General features: G+C 40.0%; 1 protein-coding gene across 6 annotated transcripts; it reads right to left on the bottom strand.

Annotated features, from left to right (window-relative positions):
- Positions 1-110: 110 nt before the first annotated feature.
- Positions 111-27,762, bottom strand: KLF3 (KLF transcription factor 3). Of its 6 annotated transcripts, none has more exons than XM_062492703.1 (7): positions 27,514-27,762; positions 23,462-23,500; positions 16,770-16,869; positions 10,818-11,313; positions 9,806-9,956; positions 5,292-5,452; positions 111-4,118 (listed from the first exon to the last, which is right to left on the bottom strand). In XM_062492703.1, the coding sequence occupies exons 3-7, from the start codon at positions 16,824-16,826 to the stop codon at positions 3,937-3,939; spliced, it is 1,047 nt and encodes a 348-aa protein (XP_062348687.1). In that variant the 5' UTR covers positions 16,827-16,869; positions 23,462-23,500; positions 27,514-27,762; the 3' UTR covers positions 111-3,936. The 6 variants fall into 6 exon arrangements, with proteins under 6 accessions (XP_062348687.1, XP_062348686.1, XP_062348689.1 ...); XM_062492702.1 differs by having other exon boundaries at positions 16,770-16,866; XM_062492705.1 differs by lacking the exon at positions 27,514-27,762 and adding an exon at positions 26,643-27,054.
- Positions 27,763-27,967: the final 205 nt, after the last annotated feature.

Raw genomic sequence — 27,967 nt, 5'->3', positions numbered from 1 at the left:
AAGGGCCACCCAAACACCCAGAGCCACAGGGGTCTCCTCCAGACCTCCTCCAACCCAAGCACAGCATCACTGCCCTTTGTCATCCAGCACAGGACAACACGACCACAGACAACATTCTGAGTGTTTTATTAACAAGTATAACACATATGCACTGTATACTAAATATACTAAATATACTAAATATAGTATGAGGACTGTACAGTACAAATTTATGTTCACAGTTTGACATGACAAAATGTCATTACTGAATTCCCATTGGACTACCAAAGTACAAACAGTGAAAGTACATTAAACATTCACATCTTTAGTAAGAAAAGATTAACAAAATGTCTCCATATTTGCATGTTATAGTAATGCACGCTAGAAAACTTTAATTAGCCATTTTGTCTTATTAGCTTATAAAATATATTATGTTTTATTTTAAAAATTCTGCATAGTTTATAGAAGTATTAAAGTAAATAATTGCTATATTTGCAGGTGAGAGGTGCTAAGCAAAGATTTTGACCCTCTAAAGTACATTAAGTGCTAATATCTGTAAAATAGAATGAAAACTAGTATAGCCCTCTTAAAAGATGTAAAATGCTTTGTAAATTTTTTTAGAAAGGATTTGTATTTATCTGTATGTTGCTAACCTTGACAGAGACAACATATTTGAGCAAGATGTGGCATTAGAAGTATTACTACAGAGTGCTGCATGTATATTTAAATAAACCCCACACATTATTACCTGCTTAGTTTCTTGCAATTGTGTTAGAAACTAGTAATTTATTATAATCAAATGGCTTAAACAGGCACACTTTAATAAAACAGTATTACCTGTTATACACTGCACAGTGCAATACTGTTAGGGAGGAAGGTGGGGGGTTTTAAATATACTCAGTCTCCACGATTAGGATTTTCTATCTAAACTGGTTTTTCTTCAGGGCATAGATGGAATGATTGATTTTGAAAAGTATTCAATTAAGTATATTTAAAAACTGGAAGGTATCCCTCAAATCAAAGTTTGCTAAAATAAACCAATGAGCTGGTTAAGATGTAAATTCACATTCAGCTAAAAGTGCGCTTGTTTGTGACCTTTTAGACATCCCACAAAGACACCACAAATATAAGTGAAAAATCCTATAAGGAAGGCATCATCATGTAATAATCTCAAATACTTATATTTAATATTTAAATTTCTGTTGTCCTAATTCACAAGACGTGGATGAAATTTGAAAGTTCTGCTCAATCTCCACTGTATTTGACCCCATCATTAGCATAAATACTTTCAGGAAAAGGTACCTAAGGTAATGAATTAACATAGCAAATAACCTAGACTAAATTACCTGAAGTAACTCTTAGTTACAAAGAAGTTCTGCTTTCAGGGTACTGATTTCAAAAGAATTAAAAAACACATTAATGAAAACATTTTATGTAAGCCTCAAAAGAGAAACCGAGCATTAGAAAGAAACATTCCTTAAACATCCTGAGTTTTTTAAATTTGCATTTTTAAGGTAAAAATGGGACCAATTGCTATTAAGGTGCTTTTTTTTTTGTAATATCTGTTTTTTCACCCTCTACAACAGAACAGAGAATTGTTTTCATCCCAGGGTACTAAATGTCTGTACTTATGTCACAGGGCTCCCTCCACACAGCCTCTCAGCCAGTGACATGCCTGGATTTACAAAATTGCGATTAAAACCTGCTACCACTTGACAAAAAAAACCCCAATATAAAACAGAAGTCCACATTCTGGAACAACTGCTGATTAATATCAGTCTTTTTCCTACAAGTTTCTCAGTGTCATTAACAATCTGGTCTACCAAGAAAGAAAAAAGACGGATTCATGTGCCAGGTGTTTCAGCACCAGATGTGAGCAGATGAGGGAGAGTTACAAGACACCAGATGTAGCCCTACCACCTAGAGGTGGTGAGGATGTATGGAGCTGGAACAGAGCAATTGCTGTCAGACCATTTTTCTACAGGAAGTACAGACCTCTCCTTCTCTAATTCCATAGGCATGTGGATGTCAGCAGAACCGCTGGTAAAGTCCTATCACCAAATAAAGGCTCTTTGCACTCACACTCTTGCATCACCAAGATTGCTTGGCATTGGGCTTCACTGGATACAGAAGCACAGCCTACCTGCTCCACAAGCTCAAACATACCCACCTGCAGATGGGCACTCCACCTGTCTCCTGCAGAGTTCTATGAAACTCTTCCTCCCCTCATACCTCCATTGATCACTGGGTTTTTCCATAAGAAAGGGAAAGCAGAGTTCAGTATGTTTAACGTACAGGGAATGGTGGCTACCTTACATAGGGCAAGGAAGGAAAATGCTTGTGTGTGAGTGTAGAGAAAGACATCCTGTTTCCTTGCAGTGCCAGAGAGTCGGCCAGCTAATACAGGAACCTTCCTTTCAGAGGGCTCCCAGACAGGAACATTTCTAGGGGCAACTGCAGGTTGCTTGAATTCAATTTATTTTACCTATGGAGTTCTGCTTGCTAATAGGCATGGTTTTAATGCAACAGACATGTCCACAAGGAAGCAGTTGTACCTACCATCGAGATACTACCAGAGTCACAAATTAAGAGTTAGGAACTGGATGGTTTGGTATATGCTTTTATCCAAAACAGATACATGACTCATTATCAGAAGTACTTCATACCTGATATCATCTCATAAAAATATTCTGGATCATAATTTTAAATACTGCAGTGTATTACAGTGGTACTCAAAACAATACAATTCAGACCATTTTTGACTCAATGATTGCTATTTTCTGAAGTACAGAAAAGAGAAAAAAAAATTGTTTAGAAGAAATGCAGGGGCATGATTGCAGGGGGATAATCTATATCCCTGAAATGAGGTGGAACAGGTTTCCATGAATGTCATTTAATGCCAAATCACAGGAGAGTACCATAGAATAACAATAATAGAATATGCTGAGTTGGAAAGGACCCATCAGGATCATCATGTCCAACTCATGGCCCTGCACAGGACACCCCAAAAGTCACACCATGTGCCTGAGAGCATTGTCCAGACGTTTAACTCAGACAGGCTTGGTGCTGTGACCACTTCCCTGGGAAGCACATTCCAGTGCCCAATCACCCCCTGGGTGAAAATCTGCTTGATGGTAAACCCAACTCAGCTTCAAGCCATTTCCTCAACTGTGTGTGTTCCATCCATACACTTGCACAGAAACCAGACAACAGAGTCACACAAAGTCTTCCTTTAACAAATGCACTGGGGCATTCTGCAATGAAAACAAGGATATATACTACACTGTAATACAGATGACAGATGACATTAGTTTAGATGCACAGTATTATGTACAGGCCAATTCCTGCCCATTTTTCTTCTTGACTGGGTAAATAATACTATGACTCAGTCTTTCTGTAAAGTAATTATACTGTTTAGATTTATTTCCTCAGCATTACTCACTGTTTGGGGATTTCTAAATCAGGTGTCTTTCTAAAACTGTTGTATTAACCACGTTGCAGAAATCAACACAGCTGGGAGAGTCCATTCATTGCATTGTTGAGCATAAAATGAGAGTGTATCCCTTACAGGGAACATAAATAATAGTCTCTGGCAAGGACTAGCATTTCGGATATTCCATAACATTTACTATTTTACCAGTATATGCTGGGTTGATTATACGAAGAAACCAACGAAAGCTGCTAGTTTAAAATTCCCTTATTCACAAATGAAATACAATAAACATACTGAATGCAGAAAGGGTTTGCTTAGCATCCCCAGGAGAAAAAAAAAAGAAGTGTTCACATTCTTTAGGTCTGACCCGTGGCAAGGACATAGAAGGGTTAGATAACACCTGTTACTGACCATAGGTAAGCTTTTAATGATATAAACTCAGAGATCCAGACCAGCTGAATCCAAATTAAAATGCATGTGTAAAAAACAAAAAAAGTGTGACAGGAGTCAGGGAGAGAAGACATTCAGACTAGCATGTGGCGTTTCCTGTGAAGAGCAAGATGGTCCGAACGCGAAAAGCTCCGGTCACAGTCTGGACACTGGAAGGGTTTGATTCCTGTGTGCTTGCGGAAATGCCGCGTTAGTTCATCGGAACGAGCAAACTTCCACGTGCATCCCTCCCAAGTGCATTTGTACGGTTTTTCTCCTGGAAAAGGAAACACAGAAGTGGGGATTTAAGACATGAACACATCAGTTCTGATCACAGAAGTTCACACATAAATCTGACAGATTTATTCTACCGCCTTGCCAAATTTCAGCAAGTATTTCAATGCTTACTCAAAAAGCCTCCAAACAGCTCAAAGCTGATGAGTACTATGCACTAGAAACTGTGCAGTTGAAGTTAACTGACCAAAAAATTGTTACCTGCCACAACTTATTTTTTTATTGTCTCTCTGTTCCTCTCTCTGCCATATTAGCACTTGTTTTGTCTTATGAAGCCCACAAGCATGAAGGTTTAAGCATTTGTTCCAAGTCTTTTCAAAACAGGAATCTCATTTTCTAGATTTCTGGGGGGAAGGACTGTGCTACCATAAAGCACAACAGTCAGAAATCTTGTGATTTCTGAAATTTAATGTACCGTAAATGACTGGCATCACTGTTGCACGTACCTCGACTTAAACTTTCTGTCTGTCATTACTAATATGTCATCCTCCTCCTTTAACACCACTGTATTGCCCAACAGGTAAAGTGCTGGCTTGATGCACAACTGACATAAACTGGGCTCTATTCTTCCTGAAAGAGCTATCTTTGTAAAAACCTTGGATGTGTATATATTCATTCAGCATGCCAAGATGAACATTTCAGTGGAGAACAGAGATAGGGATGTTTATTGGAACACTTGTTCAGAAAAAAAAAACCATTGCACCAGTGGTTAGCATCTCCACAGAGCAGATGCATTTGCATTTGGCATATGGTCCAGACTTCTGCAAATGGGCTACTCCCATGGAAATCACAGTCAAATTTAACAGTGATGTCATAGGTGAGCCAGGGCAATTAGAACTGATTTGGTGTTAATAGGGTCTGTGGATTAAGCAAACTGCAAGCAACTGGACATAAAATGAGTGAAGAGCCAGTGAATGTAAAACACATCAGCAAGCACTGAGAACCTGTTCTGGCTTACAGTCCTGTGTTGTAGGTTTTCCCTACTAGGTCCTCTACCTTTTGCCCAGCCTATAATTATTTTCACAACAATGCCAGATCTACCTTCTGTCATTTTGTTATTTACACGTGTGGTCACCTGGCCATTAGAAGAAATTACAAGCTTAGCCTACTATTTTAGCACAGACTTGATGAAAGGGAAGCATAGCTATGCTCAAACCTGTATGGGTTCTTCGGTGAGCTTTCAGGTGGGAGCTTTTAGTGTAGACTTTGTTGCAGCCTTCATAATCACATCGATGTATTCTGCGTTTTCTTTGTGTGTCTGGAGATTCCACAGGTAAAGGTCTCTTTCCTGGCTGAACTATAACTGAAGGGTGATTCCTGCAAAGTCAAATTAATGTTAAAAATAAAAACCATTTAGCACAGCAAACCTCAGCTAATATGATTCATAACAGAGCCTTTTATTCACTACCACTCTGTCTCTTGGCAGAAAGAAAAACATTACATACATGTCGAAAAATTCAACAGGGTTTACCAGATTTTGTGCATTTTAGCAGTAATATTTTTAAATGTTTACTCACTTTGTGGCATGATGTAGCCATTTTTACTGCTCCCTAGCATTTTTTAATCTTTGAGAGAAAAAAAAACCCTACAACTTCGTGTTTTTCAGTCAAACCCAGATTTTTTAAACCCTGAGTGAACTTCTCTTGTATTTGTTCACTATTTTTTTTCCTTCAAATACAACTAATTTGATTGTAACTGAAAACAGCTATTCCGTATTATTAAAGAATTTGTATCTTTAGGGTTTCAAAGCAGAACTCAATCTTTATTGTTCCAGCCACTCCTTTAGAATGTAATTAAGAATTTCCTGTTTGGTGGTGGCAGCAGGGTGCGGCCTCCTTGTACCACTGACGTCAATTCCTAAAAGTAGAGCTTAGCCTGTGTGGCACACCCACAGGATGTCTGAAGTTGTCCCCTCCACCTTCATAAACACAATTTTTCACTTTAGAAGCCCACAGGTACAGTGCAGGTAAGACATATACAAACTACATATGGACTCCTGCCATAAACAAACCCATAAATGTTCGTGCGTGTGAAAACGTACAAGCTTCTTAAAAGGTGTCTTTGACTGCTGAATGACACCCCTACTGTAGAATTGGGGACAACTTTGATTCTTTCTTCCACATCAGTCTTACAAAACGTAGGTTGGTCAAAGAGGTATGTGTACAATGCAACATGCAGATATTAGCATTCCTTGTTTCAAAATCAGCTTGCCATGCAACAGAATGGAACTTCCTAAATTTCCAATCTTTTCCAAGTTAATGTATTTCACATGTTTTCAGCAATCAACTTATGTTTTGTAACACGGGGTTCTATTGGTTACTTACTCCAAGTTCCTCAAGGGTCTAATTTTCAGAAACACTGAATTCCTACTTCTCTCAGCAAAATAAATGGCACGTGCTAAAGAGAGAAAATCTTGTGCATGGCTTAAGAATTAAAGATTTTTCTATGACCCCAAAGCAGCAGGATAGGGATTACCCATGTGGATAAAGTTGAATTCTGTTATTGATTCTTTTGTTAAGAGTTAGAAGCTGGAAACTGGAAGCCAAATTCTCTTTCATGGGTGGTTCTGTGCTGTTGAGTGATGTACTACTCTTCAAGTACACATTAAATCTAGCTAAAAATACTATAATGGCAGGAAACCCAAGATAGTGATGTTAGACAGAGATGTACACACTCTTAAATAAGAAGGCAGGCTTCTAGCTTCCAAAGAAATGGCTCTCTAAAGCAATGGTCAGTTTTAATGCAGTTGCATACCAGTCTTTTTGGAGAAGCTCTGGCTTAGGACAGCAAACAGACTTGGTTTAAATCATTACGTGTGGAGGCTAGTCCTGGACATGGTAACATCTGGGAAAAGGGAGAAAAATGGTATTTGCCATACACCATTTGTGATTTAGATTTTCAATCTACAAGTGTCTGGAAAAAGCACTGAGAATGTCTCCTTTTCCCCTCATGGGAGAGGAGGCTGGCAAGACAACAGAATGTTATCAATAATCAGATAGGGTGTGGCAGTTTTAAAAAATTGTTAGGATGGTGTCAAATTCAGAGGTAAATATTAAGTAAGTGCCCAAAGTAAAATAACAGCCCTAATTCTTTAATCCCCTCTTCTACAACCAGATGTAAATTCATGTAAATCTACCCATTTAAGTGTCACTCCTCAATAAATAAGAATATCGTCCAAAAATTGTGTTAAAACTTCAACAGCTTTTTCTTCTTTACCACAGACCACACTATGTTGACAGCATGAGTTATACCTTTAAACTTGCATGAAAATATGTTAATGAGGCTCCTCATATTTGGCCAGAGATTATAATTATTACCTCAAGTTTGATTTTAGAAATAACTGCACAGTTACATCGATTATCAGACATACTAAAAGTCCAGCCATCCCTACAGAAATGCCACCAACATTATTTATATATATACATACACATAGACAGATAAAGATAGATATACTGCCAAAAGCTAACACTAAAGCAAAATAAGTCACTTAAAAGTCTTAAATTAAGTCCCTTCAGTGAGACTTAAGGTTTCCTATGCCCCTTTAATGTAGCTTAGGTGTCCAAATAGTACACTCTGGGCAGTTGGAACCAATGAATAGTGATGAAAACTTCAACGCCTAACTATAGCTGTAAAGCTATGAGACAGCAACATTTTTTTAAAATACAGGTTTATGTATTTAATCTTGTTACTTGTGTGAGTTGTCTATGCATTTTTTCATGATAACAAATATAATTTAGAAACTTGTTTTGGATACAGCAGAACTTGAACTTGAAATGGCTGACTCTAGGAGTAAGAGCTAGAGCTCCACAGGACAGCTACAGAGCAATTTAAGCTGTTACAATGCAAGGATAGAATCTCCATGAACTTAACACTTGCATGGGCAAGCAGAGGAGATGCTTTGGAAACATGGACATACAAATATTTTCTGCAACAAAACTACCTGCACATTATATCAAATTTTATATTCTTTGCTCAGTGGATGAGTTTCCTGGGGAAACTAGACCCACTGGGAAATAAATAATGCAAATCACTAATGCAGGTGACTGCAGAAGTCTGAGACTTGGAGGAAGGGTGTGGTACCAGCCAAAAGCAGCACTTACTGGTTTGCTCTTGTTAAAGAGACTTAACAAAGACAAAAAAATAACTAAATCATTTGATAGTCCTGACCTAGCAGTAGTTAGTTCCAGGTACATAAAGACCTGACTCCCTTGTGACCGGTCTATTATGGAAGGTAAGCTACCAACTAGTAAACATCCACGCTTACTATTCTATGTTTATTACAATAAAATGTATAAGGCAATTTAAAGGAAACAGCATATACTTTACAAAAGCTAGCTGGCAACCAATCCGAAAGAGCTGCATCTAGATTGTTTGAAGAAAAGGAAGGGTGCCCACAAGAAGGCTGTAGTGGAATGTAGCCAGCCCTGGTGCTGTGGTGTGCTTTTGAACCCAAAGGCAATGAGCAGGAGGAAGAGGCAGCACTCTGGAAGAAATACAGGAGACCACTCATCCAACCTATGCTATTCTTTCTCTCTCTGAACCATACTCACACTGGGTTTTGAGTGTCTGGCTTGAAGCCCTCTTCCCCTTACTCTGTGAGATGAAGTCAAACAAAACCACCTCAAGGGTGACAGTGAGAAAGAGGGAAGTACAGAAATGGATTCTGAGCTTCTGTGCTGTGAGCCCTGCTAAGCTCCCAACTTCAGCTCCTGCCAGAGCCATGTTGGCAGCCTGCCTGCCTACCCAGAGCACTGCCTGCTGAAGGATGAGACAGGTTCTGGGTCATTCCATGGTTTGACTAAGTTGACAAGATTTTTCCTAGGAAAATAGGAAATGGAAGGGTGCCCATGGCTCCAGAGGTACTTTCTTGAGAACTTTTTAATGTTTTCAATTTAAAAGGTTTATGCCCCAGACCCAATTTCTTCTTCTAGCCCTCATCCTTTCTTCTGCAGACAGCACTGATTTAAAACCCATTAGATCTGTGATCCAGTTCATGCAGCGGCCCCAGTAACAGCTATACCAGCACAACGAGATAATACTGGGATGGAAACAAGTAGCTGTGAGGGAAGAAAGCTTAACAAACTACTTGACCTGCCAAAAAATCACCCACAGAACAATGGCCTCAGGTAAAAATGCAGTTTCACTGGATATACACAGAACTTGTAAGCCTGAAGAGGTTCCTCCCACCAAGCAGGCAAAATTTTTGAAAAGACAAAGGGGTTCTCCAAGAAGAGAAAGTCACAACACTAATTTTAAAGAAAGGTATTTTAAATAACATGACTAGAGATATCAGTATGAACTGTCTTTTAAGGTTTTTTTAACTTTGCTGCTGGTTTTACATAAGCAGGTTATCACTAGCTTATTTGGTGTCCTACTTTCAGTAATTTGTGGAATTAGGACTTTTCATCACTTTAGGAATGTATTATATAAATGGCAGATCTATTGCAATGTATAAATATGTATCAACTCCTGTATGGCTGAAGAAGGGTGAAAAGAAAGTTGTAATCAGATTTCACAGAGACAGTGGTGGGAGGGGTAAACATTTTCCTGTATTTTATCACATGTTCTAAAGCACAGCAACAATTCTTCCCATTCCTCAGAACTGTTAACTGCTGTAGTGAACTGCTTTCCATTCCTCTGCTCATCTTGGGATTACTGTTAGCTACTTACTCTTGCAACATTACTTGCTGAGGAGACAACGAGGTCATCACTGGAGGTGACATTTGTTCAGGATAGAAGTCAGTCTTCGATGGTTCACTCCCTGGCTCTACTTTGATTGTTTTCTTCAGGGTGGGCTTCTCATAAGACTCAATGACAGGCACTGTAGGCGAGAGGGTAGGAGAGAGAAGGCAACACATAAAAATTATAAAGAGTTATGGAAATAAATAACATACATAAAGATCTATATTTAAAACAAATCCATCAGTTCTACATTTACAGTGACAATTTATACCAAACACAAAATTTTTCAGTTTTAGCTATATCCTGATGAACTTAGATTCAATACATTTGTATTCATTTTCATCAGTCTGACATTATTATCAGTCCACATCTCAATAGATCTATACACAAGAGCATTGTTCTATACAAGAGCAATGGAGCTGGTGAAGGGTCTGGAGAACAAATATTGTGGGGAGCAGCTGAGGGAGCTGGGAAAACGGAGGCTCAGAGGAGACCTAATCACTCTCTACAACTGCCTGAAAGAAGACTGTAGCCAGGGGGCTGTCGGTCTCTTCTCCCAGACAACTGGAGACAGGACTAGAGGAAGTGGCTTCAAGGTGCGCCAGGGGAGGCTTAGTTTGGACACTAGGAAGAATTTCTTTCCAGAAAGGTTGATTAGATACTGGAATGGGCTTTCCAGGGTAGTGGTGGAGTCACCTGGAGGTGTTTAAGGAAAGACTGGATGTGGCACTCATAGTCTGGCTGACAAGGTGGTGGTGGGTCATGGGTTGGGCTCAATGATCTCAGAGGTCTTTTCAATCTAACTGATTCTGTAATCCTACGACCTTGGTAAGTCTGGTAAAATATTCACACAACAAATTCTATGCCTATTTATTTTGGAAGAACAGGAATTATATTCCGCTTTCTAAAATGCAAACAACCCACAGAAAACAAGTGCTTGGATATTTGTCTTATTTTGCTGGGATGAGATAGAATAAAAAGGAATTGTAACAACACCAACCTTGCATGCTACTCGGAGTTTCCATCTCATCTGCAAGAACTGTGGACACCATGATGGGCTGCTGGAGATGGGGAGCATACATGAAAGGAACTGGCTGGACCACAACAGGCTGTATAACCGGGAGTATCCCAGGGCTTCTCAGTCCATGGCGTGAAAGAGCAGCGGCCATTACAGGTGGGATTGTTATTGGCATAGAAAGAGGCTGTACTCCTGGGGGTGACGGTGTGAATTTACTGAGAGGTGAGTTGGGTGAGGACAGAGTCAATCCAGGTGAACTTCTCCTGTGCACAGTCTGAAATTTTAGTGGGGAGGGAGAACTTCCAGTTGAAGGTGGTGAGCTCCGTTTATTTACCGTAAGGTCTACTGGCTCCATCTGGATTACATTTGAGAGTCCTTCAGGGTTTGAGTAGAATTTATTGTGCAACATACTCGGTGTAGAATAAATGACACCGTATTTGTTTGGCTTCATTTGGTCCATGTAATTGGACGGGTATGACTGTCAGAAGGAGTGGAAAAGAAATACAGAAAATAAAATAATAAATCAACACATACACACAGCTACTGCTGAAAAAGAAAGGCAGCCAATAAAACAGGCAAAATGAAAAAGTTTCAAGAAAGCACTTTAATGTACTTTCTAAATAACAGTGAATTAAATAAAGCCTCAGATTCCACACACAGGAAGTCAATCAAGTTCTGATTCACTAACTGTTTCAGAAGCAATGTAAAACAGATTATGAAAACAAATCTTCAAGGCTTATTTAACTATTTTTCTCCCTTTAAAATTGCCTATCATATATTAAGCTGTACATGTCTTAACTGACCTGGGAGATATATCTGCTATGCCAAGCATATAACTATATACTGAGTATCATCAATTCTGGCAAGAGGGGAGTTCAGCTGGGCTTAGAATTGCAAGTAATGGGTCCCAATCAACTGCTAAAGCAATTGAAAGACAATCATCAATAAGGAAAGAAATTATGACTCTGAACACTACAATCAATACAAAATACTCAGCTGAACTAAGTAATGGGTGAGAAACTCAAGAGTGCAAAAGGTAAAATCTAAACCTTTCTAAATGTTTTTTTGAGATATAAAGCAGCTGATTTTGGAAAATGAGTACAAGGATAAACATTTGGTGTGTTGGAAGAATATTCCTGTTAGTGGTAGCAGTTCCCATTACAATATAAACTCCAAAGCTAATCTTGATCTGCAAAATTCAGTAATTATATATATATATGTATGTATGTAGGTATGCATGTATTATATAAGTAACACACATATATCTAGTGATTTCTGTAAACCAATAAGTATTAACTTCATAGTGCAGTATTATTAAACAAATATACAGACCAATAGTGCACTTAAAAACTGTTGAAAACTGAGGTTGTTTATTAACAGCTAACTCACAATGAAGACTAATGTGATGCTCTAACACAGAAGTGAGACACAGAAAATGCAGTGCACACAAATTTTTAGTCGTGTTGTCAACATTTTGAAACAAAATGCTATCTTTGGGTTTTAGATAAGTAAACCAATATTAAGAAACTAATTACTTCTTTGGTACCAAAAATATTTTTGATGACTGAGAATAGAAAAATGTTCAAAATAGTATAAAGTGAAGCAGATCATTAAGTATAAAACTACTGTATTTTCATAAAATTATTTTCATAACATTGTAATTATGTTTCTTCCTGGGGTGAACACTTCTGTCAATATATCTTCCTGGTTTCTTAGCTCTGTCTTCCCTGTGAGGGAACACTTGGTTCATTTTAAATGCCAGTGTTAACTGGAGGTATTTTTGCAAAGTGACACAAATGTAATTTTCTTCTTTTCAGTTACTGTTTGAAACATTGAGTTTAGAAAATATTAAATTTTCCTCCTGAATTCATAGTACTATGATAAAACAACAAAGCTGAGTCACTCAGTCCATAAAACATTCAAAAAAAGCAGTACACACAATGGTGATTAATCTTCAAACAGTAAATATTACATTAAGATCTCTGAAAGTTATATATTCTCTTCATGACTATTCTTACAAATTCCATCTATAGAAACATTCATATTTGATGGTAATTAGTTCGTCAGAATTTTATTAAATGCCATTTTTGCAGTAAGTGCTGTCTCTAGACTTGCCAGCACTGCTGAGCCAAGCAATGTAATTATTAGCATTCTAAGTGATGAAGACCACTAAATATTGATATAATTTAATATCTAACAGCATTTAGTATCTATTAAATCTGATCCAGCATTTAGTATCTATTAAATCTGATCAAATTATGGGCATAGCCAAAAAAATCAAAATTTTAACAGGTAAGGATCATTAAATACTGCTGTTAAAACTCCTATTATTAGTTAACATTACAAAGTTCACCCAGCCTTAGCAAACTGTAAACATTCCACCACTAAGCATCAGTGCATTTACAGTGCTGCAGGTTTGTCAGGGATGATCACAATTGCCTACAAACTTTTCTTCCATTGCAAGAATGCTAAAAAGGAAAAAGCCTGTGATATTTAAATCTCCAGGAATGATTTTGGCCAATGAGCCTATTAAAGAACAAGTATCCAAGCATCCCTAGATGTAATCTTATCCTAAGAACACCCGGTGGGAATTTGAGGAGTAACTGTCTGGATGCTCACATAGTTTATGTGTTCTGTGATGGGGGAAGAGTGATGATTGTGATTGATTTTGGTGCACAGCCTGTAAAAGGGTAGAAATGGTGCTAGAGATTGGGAAAACTGGTCTCCTGACACCGTGGGCAGCTTCCAGGTAGATTCACCCCCCTCCCTGGTATGGAGGCCAGCAGAATACACCCACAGCAAACACTGGAACACTCACTTTTGGATGGGTGAGTAAAAATGCCAAGATTCAGTCACATATAAAGATAAAACTCTGAAGCAGTTCACAGCTGCTTTGTTTTTATGGCTGTGCATTCTGCAAGGCCGAAAACATTTCTAGCTAAACATGCTTTTATATATATATATATATATATATATATATACACACACACATGACATTTAGACCTCATTTTATTATATACTGCATTGGCAATATTTCGAGACTGTATTATCAATAAATCTAACCATCATGACCCACATAATCAATGTCATGCTTCTTGTGCCTGACCAAGTCTTCTACTACTCTGCTACACAGAGAAAAACTGTTTATTACAAGTTAAACAAAAAAGCAACTTGTTTCACCAAATGATAACTGGTATTTGTCCAAATGTTTAAAAAGTCCTCAAAGCAAATAGGTAGTCCTTTAGGTAGGACTCAGATTACTTTGTCAGTAGTTCATTAAGAGCTATCATAATATATGCTCAGTAATTCATTTCAATAAATGGCCTGAGCTGTTGGCAGAGGGATGAAACAGTGTGGGTACAAGCTTCAGTCACCTGAGAAGTATAGTTAATCCTTTCAGCCACACACCAATACAGTGGTGCCAAAACCATTACTAGCATCCCCCTTCCACTCCAACTACTGTGATGTTTTAAAGACAGACAGACTTTACACCTACAATGTACATTCAAATAGAAGAATGAATTATTACTAAGGGGATTAATTTAATTTGGTCTCTAATGATTCTATCAGAATGAAAGATGCAATATAAATAATCCTGGTTTTAGATTTCTGGGTTATGTTAGCCCATAATGCTCTGCTTAGCTCTTCTCAACATCACACTATCAGTTTCTCTCTCATTCCACCTCTTCAAAAGGTGGTCAAGAAAACTAACTCACTCAGTGGCTGCTATCCTTTCTATGTTCTCTCCGTATCACAAAACCTCCCTTTAGATGTGGCTTCAGAGCAGTTTCTGCTGTGGCACCAGGTCTCCAAGGAAGCCACAAGAGCAAGAAGAGCGGGGGAGGCTCAGGGGCTTAGGGCTAAGCAGCCCGTGTGTGTACAGAAGCTGAAACACACATGGTCCTCAGCCTGAGGGAAAACAAAGTAATGTCCAGTGATGGAAACTTCACTCAGAAACCATACTTTCCTCGGGACTCTCTGCTTTTTCTTTTCTGCCTTTTTTTTTCCCTTATGCAATGGCATAAGGGAAAAGAAAAACATACAGATGTGGTAAAATGCTCTGAATAGTCTTTAATAGCTGGTCAGAGTGATTATACGTATGAGAAGACTCCAGAAGTCCAACACATGGAAGGCACCACATCACTAGGAGAAGGATATGGTACAGAATAAACAATATTTGGAACTCCAGTCTTGAAATGCACTTGGCTCAGAAAGGCTCCCTTGTTCTTCCCACAGCACAGCAGTTTTTTCTTCATCTGCTGGTCTGGGAAAGACTGCTTGCTCCTCTCCTGGTGAGCCTTTTGAGGGACTGACCTTGCCCACCTGACAGAAGCACACAGCTGTTTGGGGCACTTGTGTGTCTTGTGCAGAACCCCAAACCACTGCAGAACCTTCTTTGGGAGACGAAGGCAGGTGTGCACAAAAGGCGGCCCAAAAGACAGCAATGACATTTCTTCTGTAAAACTGGCCTCTTTTCTGATTTCAATGGACACCATTAGATAATCTTATAGTAGATAATCTCCACTAATCTTAATATAGTTACACAAAAAAATTGTGATTAAAGTGACAGACAGGCTGGCCAATACTAAAGTTCTTTCTTGACCCAAATATTGGAATTTGTCATACTTGTGATTTTCAGTGACAATTATTTTTCTATCATTACTCTCCAGCAAATAAACCCCCACAGGAGTCAAACTGTAATTTCAAAATGCTTTTAAACTTAATTCCCAGAGCTGTTATTAATAGCACTGAAGAAATCAGACTGCTTACAGATGCATTTAAATTTATGAAAATTACTATTTATTTTAAATAAAACAGGAAACAAGCTTTTCATTAAAAGATGTGATTCACAGCACAAGTTTAATGCACTCTGAGTTATGCTCACTGACTTCACCCTTTTAATGGATCAGCCTTTCTTGGGGTGTGGTTTCATGTTACACTTAATCTGTTTTTGCAGGCTAAAAGCTGAAAGGGGAGGTCCTGTTCTCTCATCATCCCCCCCTCTCTCTAATACTGAGCAGCTGCACAGAATGAGTCAGATCAGGTTCTTGACCTGACCAAAAAAATGAGTATTTTTGGTGGGTTAGCAATCCTGACCATTCAGTGAGCTGATCCAAAGGTTCCAAATCATTCTAGGACAACACAATTCTTCAGTCACACAAAGGAGACACAAAGCTGGTATGGAGGGAGCAAAGTCAAAGCCTACCCTTTCAGCAGCAGCCTGTATCATCACAGTTCTCATAGTACTGCTCCCACCTACATATCCCTGCTGCTGTTGCTTATCAGACTCTTCTCTTAGATGACTCTATACTCTAAGTCCATGGAAAATTAACCAATTTTAAAGAAGTGTCTCTCTTCTTCCCCTTTTTTTCCCCCACATTCCTTCTCCACTGCCCTAGTTCTCATCTGTTTCCTTGACAAACTAGTGCAACCAGTTCACCCAGCAAAAACACATTGTTGGTTTGGGTTTTTGCAGGATTAATTTTCTGCTATTTAGAGCAGAGTTAGCCAGGGGCACCTGTTACCACAACCGCGAGAAAAACGGAAAAAGGCACAGCAAGAAGCTGTTCACTTAGCCCAAAGGTGTAACATTGAAACCACAGGCTATTGCCACTTCACCATGAAGCGTGGCAACTTAATTTCAACCCACCTCCATCAGCAGCCTGAGCTACAGAGATGGTATTTACAGAGCAGTGGCTCAGGAATACATGGACACTCTCTCCTCGGATAGACAACTGGCCAGGTCATTTAAGGAAATAAATTAATAAACTACAGCAAGTTTTCCTAGAACGTTAACCCGATTTCACAAAGAGCAAAATATAGCTTCACATGTGCTCCTAAGCTAGTCCAATGCTTAATTACATCTCATTATGAATTTAAAGGTGAAAAAACTGAGGAGTCATTTTTAGGGCCAATATATTGGAAAAGTCTTACCACTGAAACAGGCTCCATGGCTTCTTGCTTGATAGGGACTGGGTCAAACATTAGCATCTTTTTTATTCACCTGTTCTGATGCCTCTGAGGTTCTGTCCTGCTGGGGAAAGACAAGGTGTTAGAAAGCCACAGGAAATACCCAAATCAACGTTCTGAATTGTAGAGAATTTACTATTTTGTTAGATTAATGTGAATATTTATCAATCTCTAACATAGGTTTTTAAATCTTTGTCTAAATTTACTGCAAGTTTTTCCTTTCCAAATTGCTATTGAAACAAAGGGACATCTGCTCACTTTAAAAGTCAAATTGAATATTTGTTGTGCATGTCAGCACACCAAGACCACAGAATTTTCACTTTCATTAGCTGTCAAGAGTTTTAACACATCACTGTTTAGACCAAACATTTCTCATCAGCATTAGAACCTCAGAATAATCGTTTATACAAGTGAACTGATTGTGGAGAGGATCTCTCTTTCATAAGAGTCCTGATAGAAACACTCAATAGATCACATACAGTGACACTGATACCAATGCAAAAAAAAGATTAAAATTCAAGACTAACTTTGACTACAGTCAACACGCTACAATGACTTCAAAGAAAAAAATGCATCAGTTATTAGAACATAACAGATTTACTGACAATTCAACAACTATTTGTGCTAATAATGCAAAATAGAAGCACTAAAAAAATCTGCATGCATTCTGTGCAGCTTCAGGGTTTTCTTCCTACAGTGTTCAACTACACTTGTGCAATCTCTAAGTGCCTGAAATAAAAGTATTCAGCATAAAGCATGTCATAACTGTCATACTACACATTTGCCATGGTCATCTTGGAGAGACACTGGGAAGGAAAGGAGATACCTCTTCTGGGTAAAGCCATAAGGGTACACAGAGAAACTAAAGGGAAGCAAAGGGAAGTTGTTTGCAATGACATTTAGATGTTGCCAAGCTGTTTATAAATCACTCGAGGTTATACATTATATGACTGATGTCAAAGGAGCAAGTTCTGACCGTGCACTCTAGAACTTCACAGCCCTGCCTGGAAGCGGTAGGACCTCTTTCAAGATGCGAGGACAAAAGTAAATGACACAAATTGAATTTGGCCAGTAGATGGCACTGAAAAGAAGCGAATACAGCCAGACTCCACCGTCTGCAACACACCCCGCAGGACAGGCTGAAGGCTCACCAACAGATTTGTAGCTGCGGCTGGGAAATTCTCCCAGAAATGTAAATGAACAAGTAAAGATGCACTTGCTCCAATTAAAACGATTCTAGTAAGCTTACACTAATAATTTTGCAGTAAATACGTGTTTAGAGATCAAAATTTGTAAAGAGCTTTCAGGGAAAGATGGCATGAGTCATTATAAGTCTACCATCAGTTATTCAGGTAAAGTTTAAAGGCTTCTGGAAATATATTACAAGAGTGTGCACTTTGAATAATGGAAATAAACAAGCAGCAGAGTAAATTATAGTACCTTCATAATTCACCTTATAAAAGTTGAAGGTCTGACAAAAACAAATCACAAAACTGAAGTGAAACAAATAATGCAGCTTAATGCAATTTCCAATCTAAACTTAATATGTAGTTTTAGTTTGGGAGCAGTCGTGTAAGATGGAACTATTTGCTAAAAGTTGTGATAATTCCGTAAATACCTAAAGTATGTTTGTGAGAAGGTTATTAATTATACTGTTTTCTTTGAATGGTTATAATTTAGATAACTGCTATCTAATTACCTTTTTCAGGTTCCAACATGTCACATAATGAGAACTAATGTTTAAAAATACTGACTTTCCAGAAATATATCCACGTATCTGTGCATCATTCATATTCTCACACATGCATCTGCATTGTGAAAACAGAGAAGTTGTACTTTTAGACATGAAAAAAATTACAGTAAAATGTAGCCACTCGGAGCTCCTATATTCCATATAGAAATTTGGAACTAAATCCTTTCAGGTTTCCAGAAACTTTTCATTTTTAACTTGTAGATAAAGTAAAACGAAGGACGGAAGGACAGAAGGAAGGAAGGAAGGAAGGAAGGAAGGAAGGAAGGAAGGAAGGAAGGAAGGAAGGAAGGAAGGAAGGAAGGAAGGAAGGAAGGATTGTTCTAAGTAAATACAATAATGCTCATCCTTTCTGTAACTTTCTGTAATTCTAAAACCGTATTTTCCTCAGTTTACAAATTACTCCTTTTCACCTTTTACTCCAAGAAAATGTGTGAAAAGACACTTGATACACATTTCACATGTCATGCTACACATTTCTGTGTTTCCTGAGATAGCTCTAAATCACTGTGCAGGAATTAAACTGACATAGACAACAGGAAGTGTACTACTCTGAACAAAAGTGAAAATTAATTCTCAGTCTTTCCCAAGCGCAGTCATCTAAGAACAACAGAGCAAAACTTCACTTTTATGTGACTTACTAGGCTGCATCAGAGTATAGAATGTTACTCTTTATCATGTTACTCTTAAGCTAGTTTATTTTCCCCGTTTCACAGTGACTGGAAACCATTAAGATGTGACACTTGGCCCTGGAGGACTCCACAGAGTCATATAAGTCAGCTTTGGATCTGGCATTCAAAATTTAGCTCAAAATTACATTTTTCTAATGCTATAAATAAACTCACAAAATACTCCTCTTTATATTTAAAAATAATGCTCCAAATTGATAGCTTGGACCTCACTCATGAGCAAATATGTGCATGTACACTCACACACAAACAAAGCATGGTACTTCTACTAAGAAGTAGTAGTTTTTCCCAGTATATTTGTAAAATCATGCCTATTAACTCAAAACTTCTCAGTCTTTCTCTTCTAAATATTTGAGAAGGGGGCAATAGTGAAGGTAAACAGTCTTATCTGTTTCTATTTGAGAGGAATGAAGAAACAGTAGGGTTCTACTTTACAGAGTGATTTCAGAATGTACTTGTTTGAAAGCCTACAAATTTTTTAGTATATACGAATAATTTCTGGAATATCAAAATACCATCTCTCATTCCTGAGGTGCTCTGGAAAAACTGGCGAGGTGACAAAATATATATTCATGTTAAATGTATTAAAAAATAAGAACTTTTGTCTTTGACTTTATTAGGTGAGCTGTTTTACATTAAAGGGTTTTCTTATGTGAGGTAAAAGAATTTAAAATGAATGTAATCTGAAACTAAATAATTAACTGCAATCCCGTAAGCAAACATTCCACCCTCTCTTTTTTTTTTGCTCTCCCTCTTCTTTTCTGCTAACAAACCACCCAGTTTTACTTTCTTGCCTCCTCCCATTCACTCCACCCTGTGGATCTCTGCCAAGTCAGTCCAACTTGTCCAAACAGGACACAGCTTTTGATAAGATTTTCCTCACACCCTATACTTCAGAAAGACGAATGAAGCAACTGGTTTTGTATGCAAATAAGGACAGGTGCAAGGTAAAGTCCAGGCAAAGTCTCTCAGTATTCTCCTACCTGAAGTCCAGCGAAGACAGCAAGCCAGAAACAACACAAACTCTACCCTTATGATCCAACATACAGCAAGGAATCCACTCCAGAAGGGAAGTTCATTATCATTAGAGATCATCGCCTTGTCAGGATTGAACACTTCTCAATATTAACTTCCTGACAGGTATATGGTTTATTGCTTCAGAGACATAATTAAGATTAAATGAAAGCTTAAAAGTACTTGAACGTGTATTTTGACAATAAGGGCTTGTATAGATTATTTACCCTGGATGAAATGTGCAAAGTGGCTAAAAAATGCACTCAGACTACAAATCTGCACTGCAGAGCCCCTGGAAAAGGGCAAGCACAGTGCAGCTACTCCCAGCAGCCCTGCACATCTACCTTCAAGGTCCACCAACTCTGCAGACCTGTTATGAAAGGAAAGGGTGGGGTGGAGGGCCAGTTTTGACTGTGCACATACAACAACAAAGGTTTATTATAATATAAAGCCTGTGCTCTTATTAAATACCTGGAAAAGCAGTCAGTGACTGACTTTTGTTGCAGACAGGGGTGGAGACCATGCATTCTGCCCCTCTTCACTCTGCCTGAGAACACATACAGGGTTCATTTCTTCAGTCTTTGTGCCTGGGGGAAGCAAAGGAATGCTGCCCCATATACAGCAAGTCTTTGTCTAGAAGCTTCAAGGTATGATTGTTATTGTCAGTGTAATTACAGAATAATGTAATGGTATCTGCTAAATTAGCACTGTATGACTGCCCTCTGCAAAGAACTGCAGCTCTTGCAGCACTGTTTGAATCCAGCAGCAAAGACTATCACATTGCAAAAGCTGTTCCGTCTAAGGCCTTTGGAACTCAGACCTGTTGCTCTGAACCTATGACTTGTGTGGACCTCAAGTCAAACTTCCTCTGATACAAGGGAGAAGGAACAGTATCAGAAGATTCTCCACTGATGAAATCCAAAAGAAAAGAGAGGTTTTCTGAACCCAGGTGAGAAATTGTCATCAGTGGAACCTCCAAAGAGTTTGGCAGAGAGGAACCAGTTTCTGAGACAAACATTCCCTGAAGAAGGTATGAAAGCTGTTTTCCAGAGCTTGTAACGTGTTTGCACTTTACTGTACCAGCTGCTCATCAAGACCTCGAGTCAGCAAAAAAGTATTTCTGAAGTTCCATTAACTTTAATGGGAAGTAAGCAAGTGCTTAACTGCACTTGACCCAAAAATAGCAGCAGGCAAAGAAGCTCTCCAGCTCAGCACAGCAGTCAAACTCAGCCAAAGCAACAAAGGTTCAGACGTGGTGCTGTGGGAAGAGACCAGAGCAGCCAGACCATGATGAACAGAGCAAAAGGACAATCATGAAGAACCAGCACACCAAAAAAATCTTCTACTGATCAATAGCTTTCTGTGTTTGTTTATTTGCTGTATTTCTACTGGGTAACAATAATCATTGTTGAAAAAGTTAGAATATTTTGTAAAAGAAAATGGTACCTAGGCAAAAAAAAATTCCTTCAAGTTGTATTAATAGGCATTAAGAAAAAGAGCATTTCTACAGAATTCTGGTATTTACTATTTCAAACTACGTTTTTTTCTTAGGAAAGACTTGAAAATCTTTTCTCTTCTTCCTTTCAGGACTGCAGGCAGGCTGAAAAACTTGTGTTTTTGCACAACTTGTGCATCATAACTTTGTTGATGTCACCTTGTTTGACCCAGAACTGCTTTGACATGTGGCAGACTAATCGGTATTTCAATTACATTTTTGATAGTATTGTTGCATGTTCATTGAAGACATGTGTCTGGAAATGGCTTTCTTGTATGCAAAAATCTTGGAAAAAAATGTTCTTGAAGTGCATGCTAAGAAAATATCTTCTTTACCAAGGAAAACTGAGCCCACGTAAACCCTGTTCAACCTTCAATTCTGTACTTACTGAACCTAAGAGGAGAAAGAAAAGCTCTTGAGGCACCTCCATTAGACAATATTCTCCCTTATCAGGGCAGACTGCTGTCTGGTTTTCTGTCTCAAGCTACTTCTTAGAAGGAGAAACTGTCTATAAGGATAAAAGATCAGACTTTTGAAAACAAATGAACTATGTGGAATGGTATGATAATCTTTCCCTTCCAAACTGAACTTCGCTTTTCTTGTTGTGTTTTTAGATAATTAATTTTAAAGGAGAAATATTAAACCTTTTAATTGTGAGGGGAAAATTACAGAAAATACTGTTCTCTTATGTGAAGGCTTCTGCTATTCCAGGAAGCATGAAAGAGATTCAACATTTTTATAGCATGAGAAAGAAGAAAGAAAATCCAATGCTAGAGAAAGGAAGTATACATTTATGAACAGCAGCCTAAATGACTGATTAGAACAAGAGCCTGAATACAGGGCAAATGTTGATGAACTTCTATGAACCTATGGAAATTAAAAAAAAAAAAAACAACCATGGAAAAGAGGTGGACAGTGTAGTGGGTACAGATGCAACAGTGATCAAAGCAGCTTGGACTCTTTAAGTGGAAACTCTGTCATGTCTTCATGGATCAGGTTAGCTGGTTGGTAACACACACTGACTGCGTGCTAGGCAGACCATGCATTTGGTTGGCGGTTTTTTCCTTTCTGAGTAAGTTTACTATTTAAAACCTGTTGGAGCTTTGTCTTTCCAATTGGCTGATCCACACTTATATTTCCTTCCCCTGGGAGGTATCACCTACAGCTACAAAAACCTCAAAGGCAGCTTCATCATCAAGTGAATGCTTCACAGGGAAGAGTTAAACCTCTCCTAAAACCAGCTCTGCCAAACTTCATATTCTGGATTGGAAGCAACTAGCCTCAGAATGAAAACACAAAGATTGAATACTGACAGCATAAAAGAACTCTGAAAGACCTCCTGTTAGCAGTGTTAATTAATATTTAAAAGTTGGTTTACAAAAGTTATTATAATTTTAACCTCAGTTCTGTATTTTATAGAACTTCTGGCTACAAAAAGGTGTGAACCACAAAATTTACTGCATTTATTATACAGCATTTTCCAATATCAAACACAGTTAAATGCAACTCTTTTCCTCTGTCACCAGAAAAAAAAAAAAGATTAACTGTTTGAAATCTTGGGAAAATTAACAGTACAAGATAATACATTAGAATACATAATCATATTCTAATGGGTAAACTCACCTATGGTGTTCTGAAACAAATAGAAAAAACCAAAAAAATAAAAACAACTGAGAGCAACACATTAAAATAATAATAAACAACTTACCAAAACTGTGTAGCCAAAGACTTCTTTTTATCTGGATTTCTGAACAAACAAAAAAGAGTTTGCTGTAAGTATGTGAATATAATCCAATAAATGTTTTTTTTCATATACAACTGAGCTCTGAAAGAAGTTTAAAGTTTCAGATACTTCTTAAAGACACTTTCAGTGATTTCAAACAGCTAACCTGTAGCATCCAGAAGAGCAAGAGCAGGAACGAAAAGACTACTTTAAAAATGACTGGGGGGTAAAAAAATAGACTAAAATGAAATGATGGAAGTATTTCTGTGTGTACAGAAACCATACATAATCCAGCCCATAAGAGACAGAGAAGAATAAATACTCCATCTTGCATTTTCATACATGGCGCACTGAAGTGAATGCAAGTTTTTCTCTTGATTTCAATGAGCTTTGGCCTGGATCCTTTAGCTCTTCTGTGAGATTCAAAGCAACAGGAAGATTTGTTTTTCTCAATTTCCCCTCAATTTTTCACTATGTCTGCCTGCAACAGGGTGAGGAGGAAAGATAAATATAAAACCGGAAAATTACAGAAAATTAAAACAATTACTTTTAAGCCTTCAAAAATGCAAAATGAACTGCAATAATTAGTAAGTACAGCTGTACTTATTAATGCCAAAAAAAAATTAGACAGCAGTGCCTCATTTTCTGTATTACATATGGAAGACAATGAATCTTCTAGCCTGTATAAGGAGAAAATACCTGCTTCTTTTGAGATTTGGAAATATGTGAGCCATTCAGGTTGATTAAGGGCTGAAGCCAAAACCCTTTCACACCTATGAGCCTACAGATGTGAACGTTCTTCTCACTTACACTCTTTATACATCAGTGCAACTCTGTGACTTTAATGGAACTATTCCAGATCATCTGATGAGCAAGTGAGAGCAGAAAACTGGCTCACAACTTTCTGGACACTTGAGTTCAAGTTTTCATCGAGCAAAGCTAAAAACACCAGTTCATCCCCATAACTATATTGGAGTTGAAGGCACGCGTTAAAGGTTAACTTGGAAACCTCGTTATGACATAACACAGGCATCTTAAGCAATTCTGAGTGTGTAGAGACATGATAACTCATCGGGTGGGGATTGGGAGTTGAGGGGCAGTGACAAGGGGCCTGGACGAGGCCACCAAACTGCCAGAAAACAGCCTGAAACAGGAAAGAGCACCACATATGCCACTTGGAATGTGTGACGCAAACCCCAGCCTTGAAACAAAGAACAGGAAACAGCTCTGCTGGCTGCGCTGGGGAGAAAGCACAGAGAAACATTTAGGCGGCTCTCCCTGACCCTATATTCATGAGCAGCTGGAGTCTTTTAAAACAACAACAGTGGGTGGAGGTGTTTGTTCATTGGGTGTGAATGAAAACACTGTCCTTATGCAGGGGACCTGCCCTATTTACAAACAGGCTCCCTTAACATGAGGGAGCAGGAGATTTTAAAGACACCACAGGTCAGGATTCGCTGAAACCTTCCCTTACACCAGTTGGTTTATTACTGTATTTACAGAGTGCCGGTAGCTAAACAGAGCTCCGGCTTCATGACATCAAAGAGGCAGTGCCCAGCATCTTCTTTGCAGACAGAGCTGGGGGATGAGACCATCGCAGGAAGGATTTTTAAAGCTTGGGGCTGCTCCTGGACACTGGCTGGCTCATGCTCAATACTGCTCCATAGCTGAGCTCCAACGTCACCCAGTTCACCCAAGAATATTTTTCTAAGCCATCACATGCTTAGCCTTCCACATCCCTGTTTTCATACGGACTCTGACTTCCTTTCAGAACCTGATTTCCAATGAATTTACTAGTTGTATTTTTGAAGCACCCACATATAAAGCTGAATAAATGAAGTAAGCTGAAGTAGAGAACAGCACAATTTGTTGAGGTTTCGTGCAGTAGAATAACTCCAACACTCGTTTTTCTTCAGAGCTGTGGTTTCAAATACTCTCTTCTCTTAGATACCACGGGTGGGATATCTAATATTATCAAATATGAGACTGCAACAGAAAATTATGTGGATGAGTACCATAGCAATACCAATGGATGCTGTGGGGGTTCAAGGTTGGAGTTTAATAATGAACACGGGGAAAAATACAGCATCTACACAGCAAGGCGTGGGTGTAGGTTTTATGACAATAGTATCAGTTCCTTACTTCTTCATACTGAATAACTGCAAATATAGCTAATTTGGTGACTGTATAACATCTCTAGTATCACTGAGTCTTCAACTCATCTCACTCACACCTTTCTTTATATTTATTATATTGATTTATAAAGGCTTTTGCTTTAGGCTAAACAGGTATTGCCTAGGTCAAATGTTCGCAGGACCTAAGGGCTCCCTTGCAGCTCTGCAACTTGGAGGAAATTTTCCTTGCATTCTCAAGGAAGGGAGAGACCATTTAGCAGTCTTTCCTGCCACCACCACATGCCCTTACCCCCAGTTTCTCTTGTGATCTCTACCATGGCTAGAATAGCGTGCACAGGGAGAAGAAAAAAAAACAAAACAAAAACACAAATATTTGCCTGCTTGTGAAAAAATAGGCTACTCAAGTCAGTTCAGGTTTTTTATATTTTGATGGCAGCTTTTTTTATACTTTTGATATTTTGATACAATATATTCTTAAAAATACAAGGTGAAAGCTAATTTGAAATAAGTGTCTTCTGGGTCAGGTGGGATTATCAAATCCATATATAATTCCTCTTACACAAATACCAGCTGCTCATGTGATTATCACACCAGTATCTTAAAAGTATTTGAGGGAAAAGTCACTAGTTAGCAGCCATGTAATTATTTCTTTTTAATACAGGTAATGTATGTTTATGAATATTAGTTTAAATGAAGTCTTCAAGTCTTCAGAGTTCTCTGGTCAGCCACTCAAATTCAGCTTTTCCCAACAATTAAACCATCAGAGTCCAGTTCCACAAACAGTGACACTTCCTGAATTCTCAAAGGTGAGGAAGTGAATAAAACACTTGCAGGTACGGAACCTGAATCAAAAGGGAAGTGCACAGAACAACCTGAATGTACTTTTTTATGTAACTCCTGGATGACCACTTAAGCTATTCTGAACTGGGTCTTCCTCCCAAGCTCCAGTTAGGTTCTGTGATCTCCCAGCACAGGCTCGTGTTGCTGAGCCATCCTTTGCCAGGGTTCCCCTAGCTGTGCCAGGCACTCACCTGACAGCAGTCCAAGGCAAGTAAATCCAATTTCCATTTCGGTTAAAAACAAAAAAATGAACAGAAATAAACATTTTAAAAAGAAAAAAGAAAAAATCAACACGAGGCATCTAGCATAAGAAAGGATATTTCTAACGCCACACGTCGCTGCTATGCTGTCCCACGTTTTACCTTTGCCTGCATGGCGGCCAAGCGGTGCTAAGGTGACGTGACAATAAGAGGGGCAGGCTTTTGGGAGCCGATTTCATCCTAGACTTCCCCAAGAGTTAAACGGGGGACATGGCGCTTCCCGATCAGCTCCGCGCTACGGGTGGGACACGGCCCGGACGCGAGCTCCTGCCCTGGCATCGATCCCGTCACGCAGCGAGCCCGCTACTTTCCAGCTCGGTTCGGTCGGGCGCTGTATCCCGTCCGGGATCTCATGGCACTTCAGTCTCTACCCCAAGACGCGTCTGTCCCGCCCCGGCGACAGGCCGGGGGCCGGGGCCGCGCTGGGCGGGAGAGCGGCCCCGAGGGGCGGGCGGCCCGCGGGCCCTCCCGCCGGGGAAGGCGCCCCCCAGAGCGGCCCCGCCGGCCACACAGGTGCGCTGCCCGCCGGACAGCGGCGGCCTCCGCCCCCGGCTCCCGCCGGCCGCACCGCGAGTTTCCCGGGCTCCGCGGAGGGAGCCCCGCGGCGAGTTCTGCTGCCCCCCTCCCCACAACTGCGGCCTGACGGAGCCCCAGTTCCCGCCGGGGCCGCGGCTCCTGCGGCATCACCTTGCCGCCTCGGGCTCCGCGCTGCTCGCGGCGCCTGGAAACTTTCCTCCTCCGGCACCTCCATCCCGCGGCCGGCACAGCCGGGCCCCCGCATTACCCCCGCCCTCACACTTACGCTCGGCAGGCGGTGCGGAGCGCGCCGCGGCTCCGTCGGCTCCCGCACGCCGGGGGTCGCGGTAGGCGGCGGGGGTGGGGGCGCTCCGGTGGGACCGAGGCGCGAGCCCGGCGTGTCCCGCGTCCCGGCGGCTGAGGCGGCTCGGCGCTGTCTCCGGGTCTGTGTGCGAGGAGGAGCTGCCCGCTCCCGCCCTCCGCCCGCTCGCCTTCCCCCCCGGGCTCCTGGCACGGGGCCGCGCTGTCACATGACGCCGGCGCCGCTCGCCCTGCCAGGCTCCCCGGGCCGGCGGGGTGAGTGGCGGTGGGAGGGTCACGGCAGGGAGCGCGGCCGGGCGGGTCCCCGCCCGCGGGGTGGAGGCTCCGCCGAGGGGCCGGGGCGAGTCACCGCTCACAAACAGCCGGGCACGCACTAACTGCGCGTCCGCCCTGCCTCCCGGGGGCAGACGGCCTCGCAC

Source organism: Cinclus cinclus, chromosome 5 (assembly GCF_963662255.1).
Source record: "Cinclus cinclus chromosome 5, bCinCin1.1, whole genome shotgun sequence".
In the NCBI taxonomy this organism is placed as follows: Eukaryota; Metazoa; Chordata; class Aves; order Passeriformes; family Cinclidae; genus Cinclus; species Cinclus cinclus.
The sequence above is the reverse complement of the archived record's forward strand: the minus strand, read 5'-3'. Positions and strand labels throughout refer to the sequence as shown.

Excerpts from the sequence above, each read along its gene's own strand:
- KLF3 (XM_062492703.1), bottom strand. The coding sequence starts at position 16,826 with ATGCTAATGTTTGACCCAGTCCCTATCAAGCAAGAAGCCATGGAGCCT. Across the intron at positions 5,453-9,805 it reads CAGCAAGTAATGTTGCAAGA|GAATCACCCTTCAGTTATAG; the intron begins GTAAGTAGCTAA and ends TTGACTTTGCAG. Across the intron at positions 4,119-5,291 it reads TCACCGAAGAACCCATACAG|GAGAAAAACCGTACAAATGC; the intron begins GTTTGAGCATAG and ends TTCCTTTTCCAG.